The sequence below is a fragment of the Athene noctua genome, chromosome 13 (genome assembly GCF_965140245.1).
Source record: "Athene noctua chromosome 13, bAthNoc1.hap1.1, whole genome shotgun sequence".
Classification (NCBI taxonomy): domain Eukaryota; kingdom Metazoa; phylum Chordata; class Aves; order Strigiformes; family Strigidae; genus Athene; species Athene noctua.
Window position 1 is genome coordinate 21,999,590 of NC_134049.1, and position 16,494 is coordinate 22,016,083.

Below are 16,494 nucleotides of genomic sequence, written 5' to 3' on the forward strand. Positions count from 1 at the left end.
CACTGGGGGACATCTCCTTTCTGCAGCAGTGGTCTGTCTTTCCCTCGGCTACCAAGAGCTCGGGGTCTTTACTGAGTCCCTGATAGAAGGGGAAGGCCAACGGTTGCATGCACCCCATCCATGCTCCTTGGAAAACCTTTGAGCAGGACAAGTCCCATGGTGGAATTCTTTTATCCATGCTGTGGGAAGCAATATCACATCCTCCCTTTGGGATGGGTCTCCTCCTGAATTTTTAATTTTTATACACAACTTCAAGACCTAAGATGAGAAAAATCATTTCCGTGTCGGGCATGGAAAAGAACTGCACTGTCGGCACTTTTTCTCTAGATGGCTCATCCAAAGACATCCATTTATTTACCAAGGTGCTTTTTCACTGGAGTGTTTAATACTGTATTAATAGGGGAACTGAATACTTCTCTGGCAATATTTAAGAAACATCTCCTTACCTGAGACAGCACATGCTTCTCTAAGGCTCATTAAGCAACACCAACTTCTCTCCACTCATCCCCAAGAAAATGATGTTATCACCAGGCCTGCAGCGCAGAGGCTCAGATCCTGCTTGCGAAAGCATTGCCAGGGAGTTTGTCTCACCCACTGTGAGTAATGATCATAAAATGACATTGAAACGTCACCCCAATTCCCTCATCCCCACGCCATGCTTCAGCTGTGCATCCCGAAGAGAAACAAACCCCGCTTGACTAACACAGGAAAAAAGGGGAACTGCAGTTTCAAAATGATATTGCTCATTAATTTCCCTGGCTGGAGACAACTTCTTAATGCCAGGTAGGGTTTTTTTAAGCAACATCACCGTTTCGTTTCAAATCTCTCTTAAACGACTTCTGAGTCACCGCGATAAATACTCCCTGCGCTTTCTTTCTGCTTCAGATACCTTATAACTGCTGATGGATAAATTGCTCGAGTTACCCAGGATAAATCACGCAGGATAGCCAAATCTGTAATTAAAATGTCTCTCAACTCCTCCATTAACTCTGACTTAGCGGGACCAGATGCATCGTGGCTGCAGGGAATAACCCGCTTGGGATTCGGCTCCGAAAAATGGGTTCTGGGAGGGAGAAACTGGATCTGCAAGTGCCGACTCCACGTGGTTCACTTGGGAATACCGTGGCGCACTTCATCGCCCATCAAAACGATTTGGGCACCAGGATCAATGGTACAAGTGGAGAGTTTTTCACAGCCTTTTCTTTTTTGCCAAAAAGGAGCTTTTATGCATGCCAGCACTTTGCATGGGCTCCGACTTGCCCATAGAAAGCAACTTCCCTGAGCAGAGCTGGCACGGAGCTGGGTGGTTTCTCCATCCCAGTTATTGCACTGGGAGGAAACAAAAGGGAAATAAAATGAAAACTGTTTTGTTGTTGGGTTTTTTTCTGGATTTTTAGACAGATTTAAATCTTTTTTGGATGTTGCTTCTCAGGAAAAGCTACAAGAAGAGGTAGAAAGAGATCTTTAAAATTCTTTCTCCCTAAGACAAGTTCCCCCTCAGGCTCACAGCCCTGGCCTCAGGCCTTTGCTCCTTGCTTTCATCAGCTGAGCCACAGGAAGACCCAGCCCTGGGGCTGTTTCTGGGCTCTGCTTTCCCAGAAAGTCATGTATTATGTTTCCAGGGGCCTTAATATCAGAAAGCTTCTCAGTCAGGTTGCTCTGAGCTTTCCAGCTGAATTTGGGTCTGGCCTGGCAATTTGGAGGCCAAGAATTGAGTATTTGGGGACAGGGTAGGAGCCGGATCCTGCTCATCCTGATGAAGGACACATCACCCACGGAAACATGCCCATGTAGAAAATGGTGCTTCTTGCAAATCCTTCATCTCTGGAAAACAACACTGACCCACACCACAGGGCAGGGGCACCCAAGGGTGCCGGGCAACCCACCTCTCAGGGTTTCCAGAGCATCCCCGCTGCCTGCAGGGACACAGCCCCATCCGTGAACCAGGGCAGGACAAGGGGACAACAGGGACAAGCACCAATGCCACCTCAGCACTGCAAGGGCATCACCCAACCCATCATCCAGCCCGTGCAGTCCTCAGGGGCAGGCAGCAACACGGCTCAGCATCTCTATCCTTCCCACCCTCCAGAATTAGGTCAACAGAAGAAGCAGGAGCCTTTTATTTATTATTGATGGGAAGAATCAAGCCGCCATCGATCGGCACTGGGGAGAGACTCACCCCGGCGCTTTCTGAAATAACCTGACAAATGTGATTTTTATATTGTTTTCTACCCATCAAGGGTGTTTGTATGAACTCACAGCCTCGCCTGCTCCCGAGAGGGATGAGAGCAAACACAAGCAACCTCCAGCAGCTGAGCTGCTGCCAGCTCTCAGGGCCGGGTCCTGCACGCTCTGCATCCTTATTAAATCCCACTTTCCCAGCTGCCAGGTTCACTGTTACCCAGGAGCGGGTGGAGAAGGATATTGGGGCTTTTGGGGAATGGAAAAATCCCTGCAGAATCACACCACAGTGTGATGGCTGACCAGCCTTGTCTCCGCCTGGGTCTCACCCACAGCATCTATAAACCAGTGTGTTGGATTAAGGAGACCTTGAAGAATAAGATGGAAGACTTCCTCCCCCAAAAAGACCCATCCTCTGGACAGACTCAAAAGCAGAATGGCACCTGGGGACAAGGGGACAACTAAGCTCCTCCTAGGGTGCTTTATCCCATGCTAAAGCACCCACCCCAGGACAGCAGTGAGCTGCTCAGCCCCAAGAAGCAGCTCACAATTCAGTACAGCTCATCAGCCTGATCCAACCTAAGCAACGTTTTCCCTGGGCTGACATAGCTTAATTATGATTTTCTCCCTTGTCACGCTCAGGATCTCCCTTCCCTGCATGGCCCAGGCTGCATTTTGCAAAAAAAACCACCTCAAATCTGCCCAGAGAAATGCCCCAGAAAGCTCCCAGCTGGAGGAGACATCCCCAGGGATGCTGGCACCATCTCAGGACCCTTAAAGATGTTCTGGACATGTGGACAACTCATCCTGCTGCCCATCAAGGAGCTGGGGGTGGTTAATGGCTTCATTCCCCCAGCCCAGCATCTGGATGATAAATAATATTAATGGTACCTTCTGGCACCTCATTAAAAATTGCAGCAGTGCTTAATTCAGGCTGTAGATCAAACCTTCTAAATGAAATCACCATCCATCCCCTCCCTAATCTGAGTTTGATTCCAGCATGCTTTCCCTTTGCTCACTTTTAGACATATTTTTCTACTGAAATGGAGAGCCTGGCTTCATGCCTGGGGAAGGACAAGTAAAAATAACCCTCTGTGGATGACTTAGGAAGGTCCCTTCCCCACCAGCCCCCATCAGACCCCGCTTGCATCCCATTGATGGGATTAACCAGCCTGAATTTTGGAGCGATCTCAGATGGATGACAATGTCCTTTTGGGATTTTGCTCTTCATTCTGCTGCTTAAGGTACTAAAATAAAGAGGAGGGACAAGGGCAGGCATCTCTCCATCACTGGAGCAGTTTTCTCCCCATGCTGGGTGATGCATGAGGGTGGCAGAGTGCAAGGTGCCACAGTGGCAAAGGGGACCAAGGGACAAACAGGACTGGGCTGAAAGGGGAACACAAAGGTTTCACTCTGGGAATTTCAATATTTAAACTATTTACAAGCAAAGTTGCATTCTGGAGACCACACCAAGCCTTGAAAGCATTGTCCAAAACAACCCCCAGATTTATTTGTCAAAGCACAAAAATCCCTTTCAGATTTTGGATTTTAAATAACAACAAAAACCTGAAGAGCCATAGAGGGGCACAGAGGGGACTTCTCCACCCACCAGAGCGGGACCAGGGACACACCACCCTGTTCACCCCAGGAGCCTGGGTGCCCCCACGCACCCTGCAGGTACCCAGCAGTGGAGGGAGAACCCCCAGAAGACACACCAGGGCAAAGACCCCTGATCCCACGGGAAACATGAGGGCTCAACCCCACACGCTGGCCAGGTCTGCCCCCACCAGTGCTTTAGCCCCTAAAGCATCAGCTTCGTCACCATGAGGAGGACAGGGGGGCTTCACCTGGCCGGCAGGTCCCCCCAAAGCCCTGCCTTTTGACCCCCCTCCCTCAAAAAATCCCCCGGGTTAATTCAAGGCAGGGGATAACTGTCCCGATGGGATTTTGCATTTAAGGCAAAAATAAAAGTCCAACAGGAACCACAGTGGTGCAACATGAAGAAATAATTGTCCCCATATGTCCCCAGAGCGGTGCAACCATCCGGGCCAAGAGCACCAAGCTCTGTCTCCTGTGCCTGGGGGTCCCACAGGTCCCATCCATCTTCCCAGAGCCTCCTGGGCTCCATCGGTTGCTCCCAAGGACCTCGCTGAACCCATCACCCCTCTCAAGGTCTCTAGGCTTGGAAAAGGCACCGAAATTTGCCCTGGAAGACACCTGGAAGGTGGCTGGGCTCGGCTGCAGCCATGCAGGAGCAGGCACAGAGGGGGCTGGTGGGAATAGTCGACCCTGGCTGCTCTCAGCCCCACATGGGGATGGACAGACGGCCAGGGAAGAGCATCCACCCCACGCACACCGTCCCCGGGCAGGATGCACCCATCTTCGGGGCTCACCGGGGATAAAGAGACTCAGCCTCTCTCCAGCCCCAGGGCGCCCCAAAGACGTGGCTGGGGAAGGAGGGTGACATGGCCAGGGACAAGGGGTGGCAGCAGGTCTGTGCCCTCCCCAGGGGACCCGGAGTTCATCCCCACTGGGGACATCTCAGCTGGTCCAGGGCACAGGGCGCTGTTTGGGGGTGTCCCAGCTCCCGTCAATCAATTTCTTGCTCATTATCTGGGGAGAAAAAGAAAAAAAAACCCTAAATAAAAATTGGTTAAGACATTAAAAAAAGAGTAATAATTCGCGGGTCCAAATAAACGGTCCAGTTAATTTGGTTGCTGGCAGTTCTGGGCCATCCTTGCCCTGGAAAACTGGGATCCCCACTCCCAGGGCTGATGGACCCTCAGGAAAATAAAACTAGCCACATGTAGGTGTGTTTTTATCCCTCCATCCATCCTTCTGGCTAGAAAACCCCCTGCAGCCAGAAAACCCTGGGAGATGTTATTATTCAAGTTTCATTTTCTGATGAAAAAGTGGTCGATGAGCAAGTGGGTGATGTCTCGCACATGGAGTTAAGCAAACAGGCTGCATCAGGGATGAAAAGCCAAGGGGCTGGGAAGCCAAGCACAGGCTGTGGAGGCTTGTGAGGGGGAGATAAGGGCATGAAGGAGGAAAAAAAAAAAAAAAAAGAGAAAAGCAGAGTCAGTTGATGCTTCGCTAAACGTGTGAAGGGGAAGGAAGAAAAGTCTTTTAAAAACCTATCAGGATGGGGGGGAAATGGCACTAGTGAAACAACAGGGCTGTAAATAAAAGATGGAAGGGTTAAATTAGCAGCAATTCACCAGCAGCAGAGGCCAAGTCTCCGCCTTTAATAAGAAAGGAAATAAATTAAAAGATTGAGATCTTGGGAGAAAGATGAGTCGGGGAGGAACAGGGCTGACCAAGCATGGAAAGTGCTGGAGCCCATCACTGGGCTGGGATGGGTGATGGGCTGGTGGCAGCATCAAGCCAGGAGGCTGGGAGCAGTTACTGAAAGGCAGAAACGGGAGCTAGGACTCTTAATTCTTATGAATTTCCACCATAAATTTGGTATTGGGCTGCTAGTGGGGAATTTTGCATAGGGAGGGATGAAGCTCACGCTCTCCGCAAGGCAAGGACAGACCCCAGCAATTCCCCTCCTGTTAGAAAACTGATGGCAACGCTCAAAACTCCCAAGTTCCTTGCAATGACCCAGGTTAGTGGCACAAGGCTTTTCTCAGCCCTGAGCTGCCCAAGAAAAGGAAGGATAAGAGAAGAATGGCCATATCAGAGCTGTCAGTCTCATTGCTCCATTGCTGCTGGGAGACAGGAGCAGCAGCCAGAGCAAGCACAGCCAAAACTGGAGTGCAAACGGGTGCTGGGAAATAATTGATCTGGGAAAATGTGATTGAAAACTGAGGGGAAATAAATGAGAAAAACTGAAAAAAAGGGTGTGGGGGGTGGGGAACCCTACAGAACCCCAATGATGGATGATGGAGATGCAATAGATGCTTTACACTTAGATCTGAGCATCATCTCCAGCGTGCTTAGGAAGAAACCTTGACCACGAGCCAGGTCATGGTCCTGCGCTGCTGCCTGGCAAACGCACTCACCGTCTTTGCTCTCTGCACTCTTCAGCGGCTGCAGAGCTGTGAAAAGCAAAAGAGCACATGGTCAGTCCCCACTGCGAAGGACAGAGGCTTGCAAGGGGATGTCTCCCCAGAGGAGCCCCATTTTGGGGAACCAACCCCAACAACTGCACCCACCAGTTTCCATCACAAACCAACCCCTGGTCCCTATATCTCCCCGGCAGAGAAGGAGTTGGCATTCCAAGCAGGTTTGCTCCTGCACCAGCAGATAAAGGCAATCACTGGGCATATAATTAACCCGTTTGATGACAGCAGAGCATCACAAGTGCTTTTTTATTAAGAGATAGGGTGGCTTATCAGAGAGCTGCCAGCCTGAGGGGGTGCAGCAAGAGCGGGTAAGCACGGGGAGGGCTGAGCACTGATGGAGAGTGCAAAGCACGCCAAGGTGTTTGCTTACGTAGGGGACAGTGGCATGAGCACACTTACAACGCACTCACATATATAATAAACAAGAACCACGCACCCACCTGTCTTGGGTTCTTCCCCCTCCTCATCCTGCTCCTCTGTCCCTGCAAAAAAGCAAGCCAGAGCATTGTGAAGCATCTGCCAGGCTTCACCCCAGCACCCACCCTGAACCCCACAGTTTGGTGGATGCTTCTCATCTCGCCGCTGTCTCCGGCTGCTTGGAGCCACCCACGATCACCACATATCCCGGGGTCTGCTCAGGACCAGGCGCTGCCAAGCTACTGGCAATGCTAGGGGAGGAGATGACCGGTACCCACCTGCACCCAGCACCCCCCTCCAGCACCCCACGGTGGGTATTTCCCCCAGCACAAGGCTGTGCCGGGGTGGCACATCCCCTACAAGACAAAGCAGAAAAAGCCACAGCTCTGGGCGACGCAGCACAGCCACTTGCCTCCCTGTTTATAGCACAGCCACCATCTGGAGCGGCGCTCGGTGAGGGGCTTAGCGGGGAGACCACGGATCCCCCAGCATCTCCAGGACACCCCATCAGCACCGAGGGATGAACGTCCCCTTCTCCCTCCTGCAGCACCCACCATGCTGCCACCCTGCCATGGAGCCCAGGAGCTTTGCACCCCATGGGTAAGATCTGCTATGATGCTGTTCTTGGCCAGAAAGACCAGAAAAAATTGCTGTTCCTGTTTCCCGTGGCTGCCAGGCTCATGGGCAGGGTGTCTGCCTTGTTGCTGGCTACTAAGAGTCACAGCAAAAGGTTATTTCTAAGGGTGTGAAGCCATCGGGCTGGGAACTGTGTGTTGATGCTAAAGGACTGATGTCAGCTTGCCCAGGGCCATGGTTGAGCATCACAGCACTGAAAATCCCCTGACTAAGGAGAAAATACTCTGTCACAGAGGGAAAAAATATGTTGGGTTTTTTTCTTTTAATATATCCTGCAGATGATTCCCTGGGATCTGCCAGAGAAAACCCTCTCAGTCCCCACCACGGGGGACACTCAACAGCCAGGCATCATGGTGATGGCATTGGCACCGACACCCTCCCGGCAGAGAGCGCCCCTGGGGAGGGAGGCTGCGGGTCCCAGCCCCACAGCACAACGCTGACAGGGAAAGGCTTTGGCAGAGCAAGTGCCTCAGGAGTCAGCGAGAGAAAACAACCAGGGAACGCCACTCTGCAGTCAGTTTCGGAGCACGGCAGCTTTTTTAAAGCAACAAAGCTCCCCCTTTTTGTGCAAACACGTCTTCACAAGAAAAAAAACCCACACATCGGACAGAAGGAGGATGCAGAAAACAAGAGCATGGAGCACCTCTCATGCTATTTCTGCTGGTCAAAGAGTTTGGCATTTCCACAGTGGCAAGCGCTAGAGGCACCTTCTCGAAGGAGATGTGCCACACACACTCGGTTGTGGGTACCAGACACGCAGAGGATGACCGCAGCAACAAGGTGAAAGGCAGAGATGTGATGGGTGGCAGAATAACCAGGTGTATGTTTGAAAGAGCGTCCTGGAGCACTGCATGCAGCCAGCACAAGCTCTCTGGCACAGATCTGCTGGTCCCTGCCAACCTTAGCAGCTCCAAGCATCCCTTCAGCCTTTAAAAGGTGCCACCAACCAAGGCAAACCCGTGGCGGTTAAAATTTGCGCCATCTCCCCCCATCCATCACTCTCCATCTGTCACCCCTGGCAAACCCCATCCCTTTTAGTGGAAGGTACCCACCACATTACCTGCATTTTCCTCCTCTTCCTCCCTGCTCTGGCGGATTTTCTTCTGGCACACGTACAGCAGGACAGCGAGCAGCCCCACAACGCAAATGGCAAGTCCCACCGTCAGCCAGAGTGCCACAGCGGGGAAGGCGAGGTGTTGGCCTTGAGGGAAAGACAAATACCACCACGGTGAGCACCACTGCCTGACCAGGGGGACACGTGCCCAGCATCCAGGACCCCACGGTGGCAGGGGCACGTCCCCATGGAGGGAGTCAGTGGCACCAGGGGTGGCTTTGAAAGTGAAAACTCATCAGTGCCTCTAATTATGGCCTCCCCCAGCTGGTCTGGATCCAGTCAGGGAAGCAGCAAGTCAAGTCACTCCCTAAAATACTTTGTTAACCATTTAAATAATTGCACTAATAAAATCAAATGGCAGGCTGACCCATGACTTACTAAGAAGCTCAAAACCAGCATTAGATGACCTTCTACCCGCTCCCTTTCCCCTCTCATCTCATGCCACGAGGTCAGGAAGGATAGGGACACCTTCCCCAGTGTCTGGGATGGCCTGGCAGGGACCACCAGGGCGTGGGGTCCCCAAGTGCTGGGAAGCTGATTTTTCCTCATAATATTGCTCCTTCTTCAAATAAAGTCTTACTCCAAACCCTGCCCGTGCACTGACATCACCCCAAGGCTGACCACATTTGCTCGTGTGCTTGGGAGCCCAAGTAAAAGCCACTGCTCTGTACCCAACCAGCATCCACATGAGTCTTCTGCAAGAGTTGGATGCATCCAAACAAAAAGGTTATGCTCCACTCAAGAGGTTATAAAGAGCTCCAGGAGGGCAGTGAGAGGAGCTTGGAGTGGAGCAGTGAGGCTAAAGGTACTTGATGAACTCCTCCAGCCTGTATTTCTGAAGCAGGATTGTTGAAGCTGGAATGGAGAACCCCAAATTGTGAGCATCCCATGGCCACATAAGGAGAAGACAACTACCACGTGCTATGCCAGCTTTCTGGGGTGGTTTAGACTGGAATGGGGCAACTAGCAACTAGCAAAGCTAGAGACTAAGAACTAAGGGTGCTGGTTCCAGCTGGGAAACTGGCATGAGGTGACAAGGGAGGACAGAACAGCCTCAAGTCACCCGTGTAGATCCCTGGGGAGAGAGGTAGAGCGGAGATACAGGCTAGCCACCCCCAGGGGGGCTCTGTGCCATGGATCCCAATGCCACCACAGTCACCATCTTCAGACAGTCCCGTGGGGTTAAAAATAGCAAACTAAACTTATTTATGCAAGCAAAATAAAAACTTAATCATAATTGATGTGGTGTGACGAGACCATAATGGTGTGATTAGACCAAAGGACATTAACCAGAACATCTACTACACAGTATAAAAGCTATAGCTATTATTTATTATAATTATCATTCCCTAAATCAATAGTTCAAAGCTAGCTTGGTAAGTAATTATTTTATAGAGATTGATGTTATTCACCCATGTTGATGCCTGTGGGAAGCTCTCTTTCACTCAGCCTCAAGGGGTAACCTTGAGGGGTGTCCCCGCTCAAGGGAGGAATATCCAAACACGCTCCACAGGGAGAGGGTGTGTTAGAATCCCTCCTGTTCAAAAGCAGGACTAGGCTTTTATAGTATAAAGCGATTGACTGACGGTCACTTGTTGCCAAGCCAAATCTTCTAGCTCAGCAAAACACTGTCTGTGTATTTTTTTTTCCCCTCTTCCTCTTTCTAGGAACCACCTGGTGTCACATCTTACCCCATAACATTTATTCTTGAGGTTATAATTGAGGCTAATCTTCAATGCTAAGGTAAGCGTGACCCCTCATGTCTGGTAGTTTTCTACCAGAAGACCCATACAAGTGGGGCAAAGTTTGAGACAATGTTCTTATTTCCCCCCAACTTAGGCAGAGCATCCTGCTACACAGACTACCCATCCCTTCCTTGCCCCAGTTTTGGCCCTCGCTGGCTCACCCGTGATGGTGACGGAGGCGTGGGTCTCCTGCTGCAGCACCGGGTTTCGCACCAGGCAGGAGTAGGTGCTGCTGGGCTCCACCAGCACCTGGAGGACACTGTGCACATCAAAGAGACCTTCCTCGTTGGCCACCTGGGATGTGGTGATATTTTCAGTGATGTTGCTGCCCTGGCTGTCCTGCCAGAGGACACTGGCCTCAGGGTAGCCGCGGGAAGCGTGGCAAGTCACAGCCGCCAGATCTCCCGGCTTCAAATCCTTGTTGGGCTCCAGGTTCATATTGGGCTTGGAGTAGGGAGCTGCAAGGGAGAGGACAGCCAGCATGAGGCAATGGAGAAGACTAAAGGATCAGGAGAAACCCAACGAGGCTGGGCAAGCCCCAGGACCGACTCTTCCAGCTGATCAGACCAACCAGCTGAAGCCTCTCCAGCTTTGGTTCATTTATGCCAGGCTTCCAGGTGGCCTCTCAACTGAGACCCTCTCCATCGTGGCAGGGAAGGGACCACACACCCCACAAGCAGTATTCTGGGGAGATGCAGCTGGTCAGTCTCTAACAGAGAGTTGAATTATTGGGGAGACCATGGCAAGGGTGAAGAAAGAAAGACACTCCATGAAGGACCAAAGCATGATGGAGAACCCTTTTCTTTGGGGGATACATGCCAGGGCACCCCAACTTTTCATCTCTCACCTGCCACCTGCAACGTTACGGCCGCGCTGCTGTAGTCCCGGACCCGGACAAAGCAGGTGAAGCTGCCCTCATCCGAGATCTCCACGCGCCGGAGGAGCAGCGAGACGTTGCCCTGGGCCAGCTGGTCGTAGAAGAGGGCTGTACGGTTGGCATAGCCCCCGCCCTGGTCTGCCAGTTGGTCCTGACCACCAGAGAAGCTGTGAACCAAGCGCTTGGTGTCCGTCAGCTGCCAGATGAGGCTCAGGTCATCGAGGCTGAAGTTGGCCTCTGGGGAGAAGGAGCAGCGCAGGGTGGCATCTCGGCCAAAAAGAGCCACCACGGGCTCATCCGGGACCTGGATCTCCATGGCACCTGCAGGAGGGTGGTGAGGGTAAAAGCACATGGTGGCAAGAGCCTGCAGAAGCACCTCCTTAATTCTCCATCTGGATAACATCTATGCAAATCGAGAGATGTCCATGGGAGGGACCCGTGGGCAGATGGCACCTCGGAACCCTCCCCAGCACCAACCCCCAGCCAAGCCCACCCTGCCAGCAGGGAGACAGTCCCACACCCAGCACAGAACCTGGGGTATTGCTGCCCTCAGCTGCCAGCTGCTGCCACAGGCACCCAAACCTGCACCCAAACCCACCCAGGACACGCAGTCTGGTTTCTCCTCACAGGGAGAGGAGGTCAGCAGGTGACGGCAGCAGGGACCCAGTCCCGTGTACCCAGGACGAGCCAGCTCTGGGCAGCGCTGTGGCCAGGCTGGAAGGCGCTAGATGGCACCAGTGCTCCAGCGTGATGCCAACCGGCGTGCCACAGCAAGCTGCCAACCTCGTCCCAGTGCCATGGCACCGTGCCAACCGCACCGCCGAGCCACAGTGGGATGTCTATCCTGCCACCGTGTCAGGGAGCAACACCAACCACACTAGGGCTACCCGATCCTCCTCCTGGGGTGCCCGTTGGCAGCAAGCAGCAATGTCCCCCAAAACAGACCCAGGGCACCACCAGTGCTTCATTCACCAATTCTTCCCAACCCCTAAACAGGGAGGAAAAGGGGGAAATCCTAGCCTTAGACCAAGGATTTACTTTGTATTCTGATGTCAAAACTGTTGCAGAACACAGCAAAGCCATTAACCAGAGAAAATACCTCCCTGGGGACGAGGGCAGCAATGAGACATTAAATTTCAAGCAAGAGCCCAAGCGGGGAGGATGAAGAGCTGCGGGAAGGAGCCGGGCTGGAGGAGACCTGCCAGGGGCTGCAGATGGGCAGACAGGCAGGAGAAGAGGACTCAAGCTGCCTGCCTGGCTCTAGGCAGACTCGAAAGCATCACATCCCCCTCTGGCTAATAATAAATAAACACCAGCAGGTTTTAGGAGCATTACCCAGCCTGGCTGGAACCGCTGCTGACTGCTGAGCATCCCGAAAGGATTCAGTGCCAACATCTCTCCCAGGTTGGGGTGTTGCAATGCCAGAAGGCCAGGAGGTGCAGCGCATGGGGACACACCCAGGTAAGTCAGAAAGCTTCAAGATTTAGTCCTCCCAGGGCTTTGTCATTCAACTATAGCACACGGGAGGTGGTGTCCCCTGCTACGAGGGTGGCCTGAGTGCACCAGAAGCCATCACACCCACGGGGTGATGCCCTGGGCAGCTGGAGGCCCACAAAACCAGGAGAACCATTTTGTGGGCGCTGCCACCAGGAACCACAGGTCAACGGCAGCTTCGTTGGGATGAACGTGGCATGCAGGATATCTCCTTCGGAGTGGTGACACACAGACCACGCCAGCCCCAAAGCCCCCCCAGCCCCACTCACCTGCCAGGCTGAGTGCCAGCACTCCCAGGGCAAGCAGCGGGCAGCAGGGCATCCTCGGCGCGAGCAAAGGTCGGCTAAGAAAGCAGAAGCAAGCACGGCCCCAGGTGACCTTCTTATGGGGAGTCTTCTCTCTCACCACAAGTGCCCTGACCTGAGGAAAAATAGAAGAAAACTCTAAGATGGTCCTGGGAACCAGGAGCAGAGAGCAAGAGAGGCCATGAGACCAGCATTCCCCAGGGCATCAGGATCCCATGCCAGACGTCCCCTCCAGCTGCCACATAGCAGTCAGAGCACCCACCCCATCACAAAATGCAGGAGGGGTTTTGCCTCCAGCCTGGCACCAGCCAAGGGACCGGTGCATCCCCTGCACCGGGGACATGACAGACCCGGAGGCAGCACTTGTGCCGGAGGCGCTGGCTGGTGCCCAGAGGAGCCACGTGAGCCTCTTCCCTTCCTTGCTGCTTCTCCTCCCCTTTTGTTTCTTTCTTTCCCAGTTTTTTCCTGCAGCATTGGGCTGTTACATCCCTGTCCTCCAAGAGGAGGCAACTCGCTCCTGGTGTCCAAAACGGCTCAAAAAACAAACAAAAGACGTTTGCAGATTTCTGGCTCCACCAACGGCTCAAGGGGTGTGAGGTTCATCCCTGCTCACCACAGGAAAGTCTCCGGCATGAGGTTGCCCCAGAAAATGAGGAATAAAATCAGAGCATCTAAGAGCTGGCTGTGGGGAGAGACGAGGGCAAGCTGCCCAGAACCGCTGGCTACTGTGGTTTGCTTCCCGAGCATCCCTCCCCAGCCATGCCAAGAACTCACCAGGCCCCTCGTGATCCGCGTTCCTCCCTCAGAGCATAAATGAGCCCCATATATCGCAGCCAGCGCTGCTGTTTCCGTGTCCCATCCCTGTCCCAGCACATCCTAGAGCCCCACTGTCCCACCTGGAGCTCTTAGTGCCGACGGTTTTCAGTGCAGTAGTTGCATTTGCAATAAATCCCAGGCTGCAGCAGGAACGACTTTGGGTGTTGGTGCCTTCCTCCTTTAACTCCTTTACTGGAGGAAACAGCAGCCCCGAAGCTCTGCTCAGCTCAGCGCCCATGGGGGAAACTGAGGCACGGGGGGGTGGAATTGAGGCACATGAGAGGGAAGAAACTGAGGCATATGGTGGGGTGGAGAAACTGAGGCACACAGAGGAGGGGGAACTGAGGGGGAAACTCTGCCCTAAGAGCTCTGGGGAGGCTTCCCCTCTCCTTCCATCCCGAGCACAGGGCTCCTTTGGGGACAACAAATTATGCAGCTTGTTTTCTTAAACCAAATCCCTGACTCTCGCCTTTTCCCAAGCAGACGAGCCCAGAGCCAGCCTGGTGCCAAACCCCAGGCAGCTGGGAAGGGAGGGAGCCACGGCGGGAGAGGGTGACGGGGCATCACTCAGCTGCCTGGGCACGGGAAACCGTGACTCATCTCCCTCACGCTCACCCTTGGAGCCCTTTCCTTTTCCTGGTGATGCTAAAATAAATTATATTTTTATAGGCTTCGTGACTTATAAGTCCTGCCAGGCCGTCTCAGAGGTGTCACAGGAAGGGGCACCCATGTCCCCCACCCTCCTTCTGCAGTCGGGAGTCTCAGTGGGCCTCTCACCTTTCTGTGCCTCAGCTTCCCCACCCCTGTGGGCTGAACCCCAGCCGAAGGACAGGCTCAGCCCCAGACCTGAGCTTTTGTCACGGGTGGGATCTAGAGAACCCCACAAACACGTCCCTTGGAAGAGGGATGCCCTTGTGCATGGCAAGAAGCCTCCCAAGGGTTATACCCAAGGAATACCATCTACTGTTGCAGCAGGACCCCAGGGACCATATGTCACCCGTTCCCCATTTAATATTTACTATCATGCAGCCAAAATGCTGCTTTTTTATAATATCCAGATTCTCAGCTGTCAGATTGTCACCCTTAGATGGCTGGAGGTGTGAAGAAAACATCCACTGGTCCAGGGAAAAGCCTCACTCACCAGTCCGGGTCAGTCTCAACTTTTGTGGGTGCCTGGGCTGAAGTCCCCCGCTTTGCTCCTCTCCCACCCAGGGTTTGTGCCAGCAAAGAGCCCAGCTCTGCTCCAGACTATTTTTAGTCCCCGCTTAACTTCTCGGCGCACAGCAGAAGCTCCCCACTTGAAAGGCAGGACCGTGCAGGGAAGGGGGGCACGGCAAAGGAGGGGTGGAAAAAAGGGGTGCAACACCCAGATCCCAGGCTGGGGTTTGGGGTGCGATATTTGGCGGTGGAAAGGAAAGGATGAGTTCTCCTTTTGCTCATCCCGAGGAAAAGGGAAACAATCGCTTCCCCTCGGAGCTCGGGCTTTTTGTCCCACGCGCGGGGTGGGGTTTAGCTCTACCCATGAAATCTGGCGGTTTAAACCGGGCGGATTTAGGAGCCCCCGGGGCCGGTGCCTCCCCTGCATCCGCACGGGGAGCGCTGGGGACACCGTCCGGCCCCCGAGAGCCCCCCGAGAGTCCCCCGCTCCCCCCAGCAGCCAGAGAAGGGGACCCCCACCCCGGACACCCGCCGGGGGTCCCCGAGCCCTCCTCCCCCCGGCTGCCCCGGGCTCGGGGGGAGCCTCATTCATTTCGCCCTCACGGAGCCGTCCCACGGGCGGGGAAACGGGAGCGGCGGCGGCTCCTACCCCCCCCCGCCCCGGCACCCCCCGAGGGCCCCGCGCCCCGCCACGTCCCCAGCGCCGCCCCCCGCCGGGCCGGGCCGCGCCGGGCACTTACCGGAGAGGCGGCGCGGGACGGGCGGGAGCGCGCGCTCCGCCGCGGGCGGGCCGGTCCCGGGGCGGCGGCCCCGGCCCCTGATTGGCTGCGGCCGCTTCCGGCGGGGGTCCCGGCGGCGGGGGGAGGAGGAGCCGCGCCGGGGCCGGCCCAGGGGCTGGGGCGGAGCGGGGAGTGGCGGGGACCGGGGAGCACCGAGGCTGGGGTGCGCGGGGCTGGGCGTCGGGGGCGCCGAGCCGGGAAGCACACCGAGGCTCAGGACCAGCGATCACGGAGCCAGGGGACCCGGGAGCACAGTGCTGGGGGGTCGGGGTGCACGGAGCCTGGGGGCTTGGGCGTACGGAGCTAGGGTGTGAAGGCCTCAGAGCTGGGAATGGAGTGGGGTGCACGGAGCCAGGGATTTTGGAGACCCCTCGAAGCAGGGGGACTGGGTGCCCAGAGCCAGGGGATTGGAGCACTTGTACCTGGAGGGCTTGGGGTGCACAGAGCCAGGCCGGGGGGAGGCAGGGGGGCTGAGTTCTCTCCTCCGGGAGAACAAAAGGCAGCGGGAATTTCCCATGTGGCGACACCGACTGCTTCCCGGGGGAAAAACTGGCTAATGATTTACACACCACCAGCTGCCCACATCCCGCTCAGCGAAAAATGCTGCTGGGGCCTAGAGGGGGACCCCCAAAGAGCTGGGAGCTGCGGTGCTGGAAGGGTACAGCCAGGAGGGTGCCCCGTCTAGAAGAGGAAGACTTCAGGCACATGAGGCATCCGAGCAGGCTCCCTCCTGCATCAGCCACCCACAGGGACTGCAGTTTTCTTGGAAAACCCATCTCACTGCCTTTTGGAGTTGGCTTTTCTGGGGGTGCAGCCCAGCTGGGCTCTGGGGGGATGCTGCCATCACTCCCACAACCCACTGGGTCACTTTTGGCCGGGGCAGGGCTGCAACGCTGATC

At 54.6% G+C, this 16,494-nt stretch overlaps 1 protein-coding gene across 1 annotated transcript; it reads right to left on the reverse strand.

The window, feature by feature from the left end:
* Nucleotides 1–3,686: 3,686 nt before the first annotated feature.
* Nucleotides 3,687–15,630, reverse strand: CD276 (CD276 molecule). Its single transcript, XM_074917159.1, has 8 exons — nucleotides 15,557–15,630; nucleotides 12,807–12,957; nucleotides 11,014–11,364; nucleotides 10,328–10,624; nucleotides 8,368–8,508; nucleotides 6,695–6,736; nucleotides 6,192–6,227; nucleotides 3,687–4,794 (listed from the first exon to the last, which is right to left on the reverse strand). Exons 2-8 carry the CDS (start codon nucleotides 12,856–12,858, stop codon nucleotides 4,772–4,774), a joined length of 942 nt encoding a protein of 313 aa, XP_074773260.1. The 5' UTR covers nucleotides 12,859–12,957; nucleotides 15,557–15,630; the 3' UTR covers nucleotides 3,687–4,771.
* Between the last annotated feature and the right edge of the window lie 864 nt (nucleotides 15,631–16,494).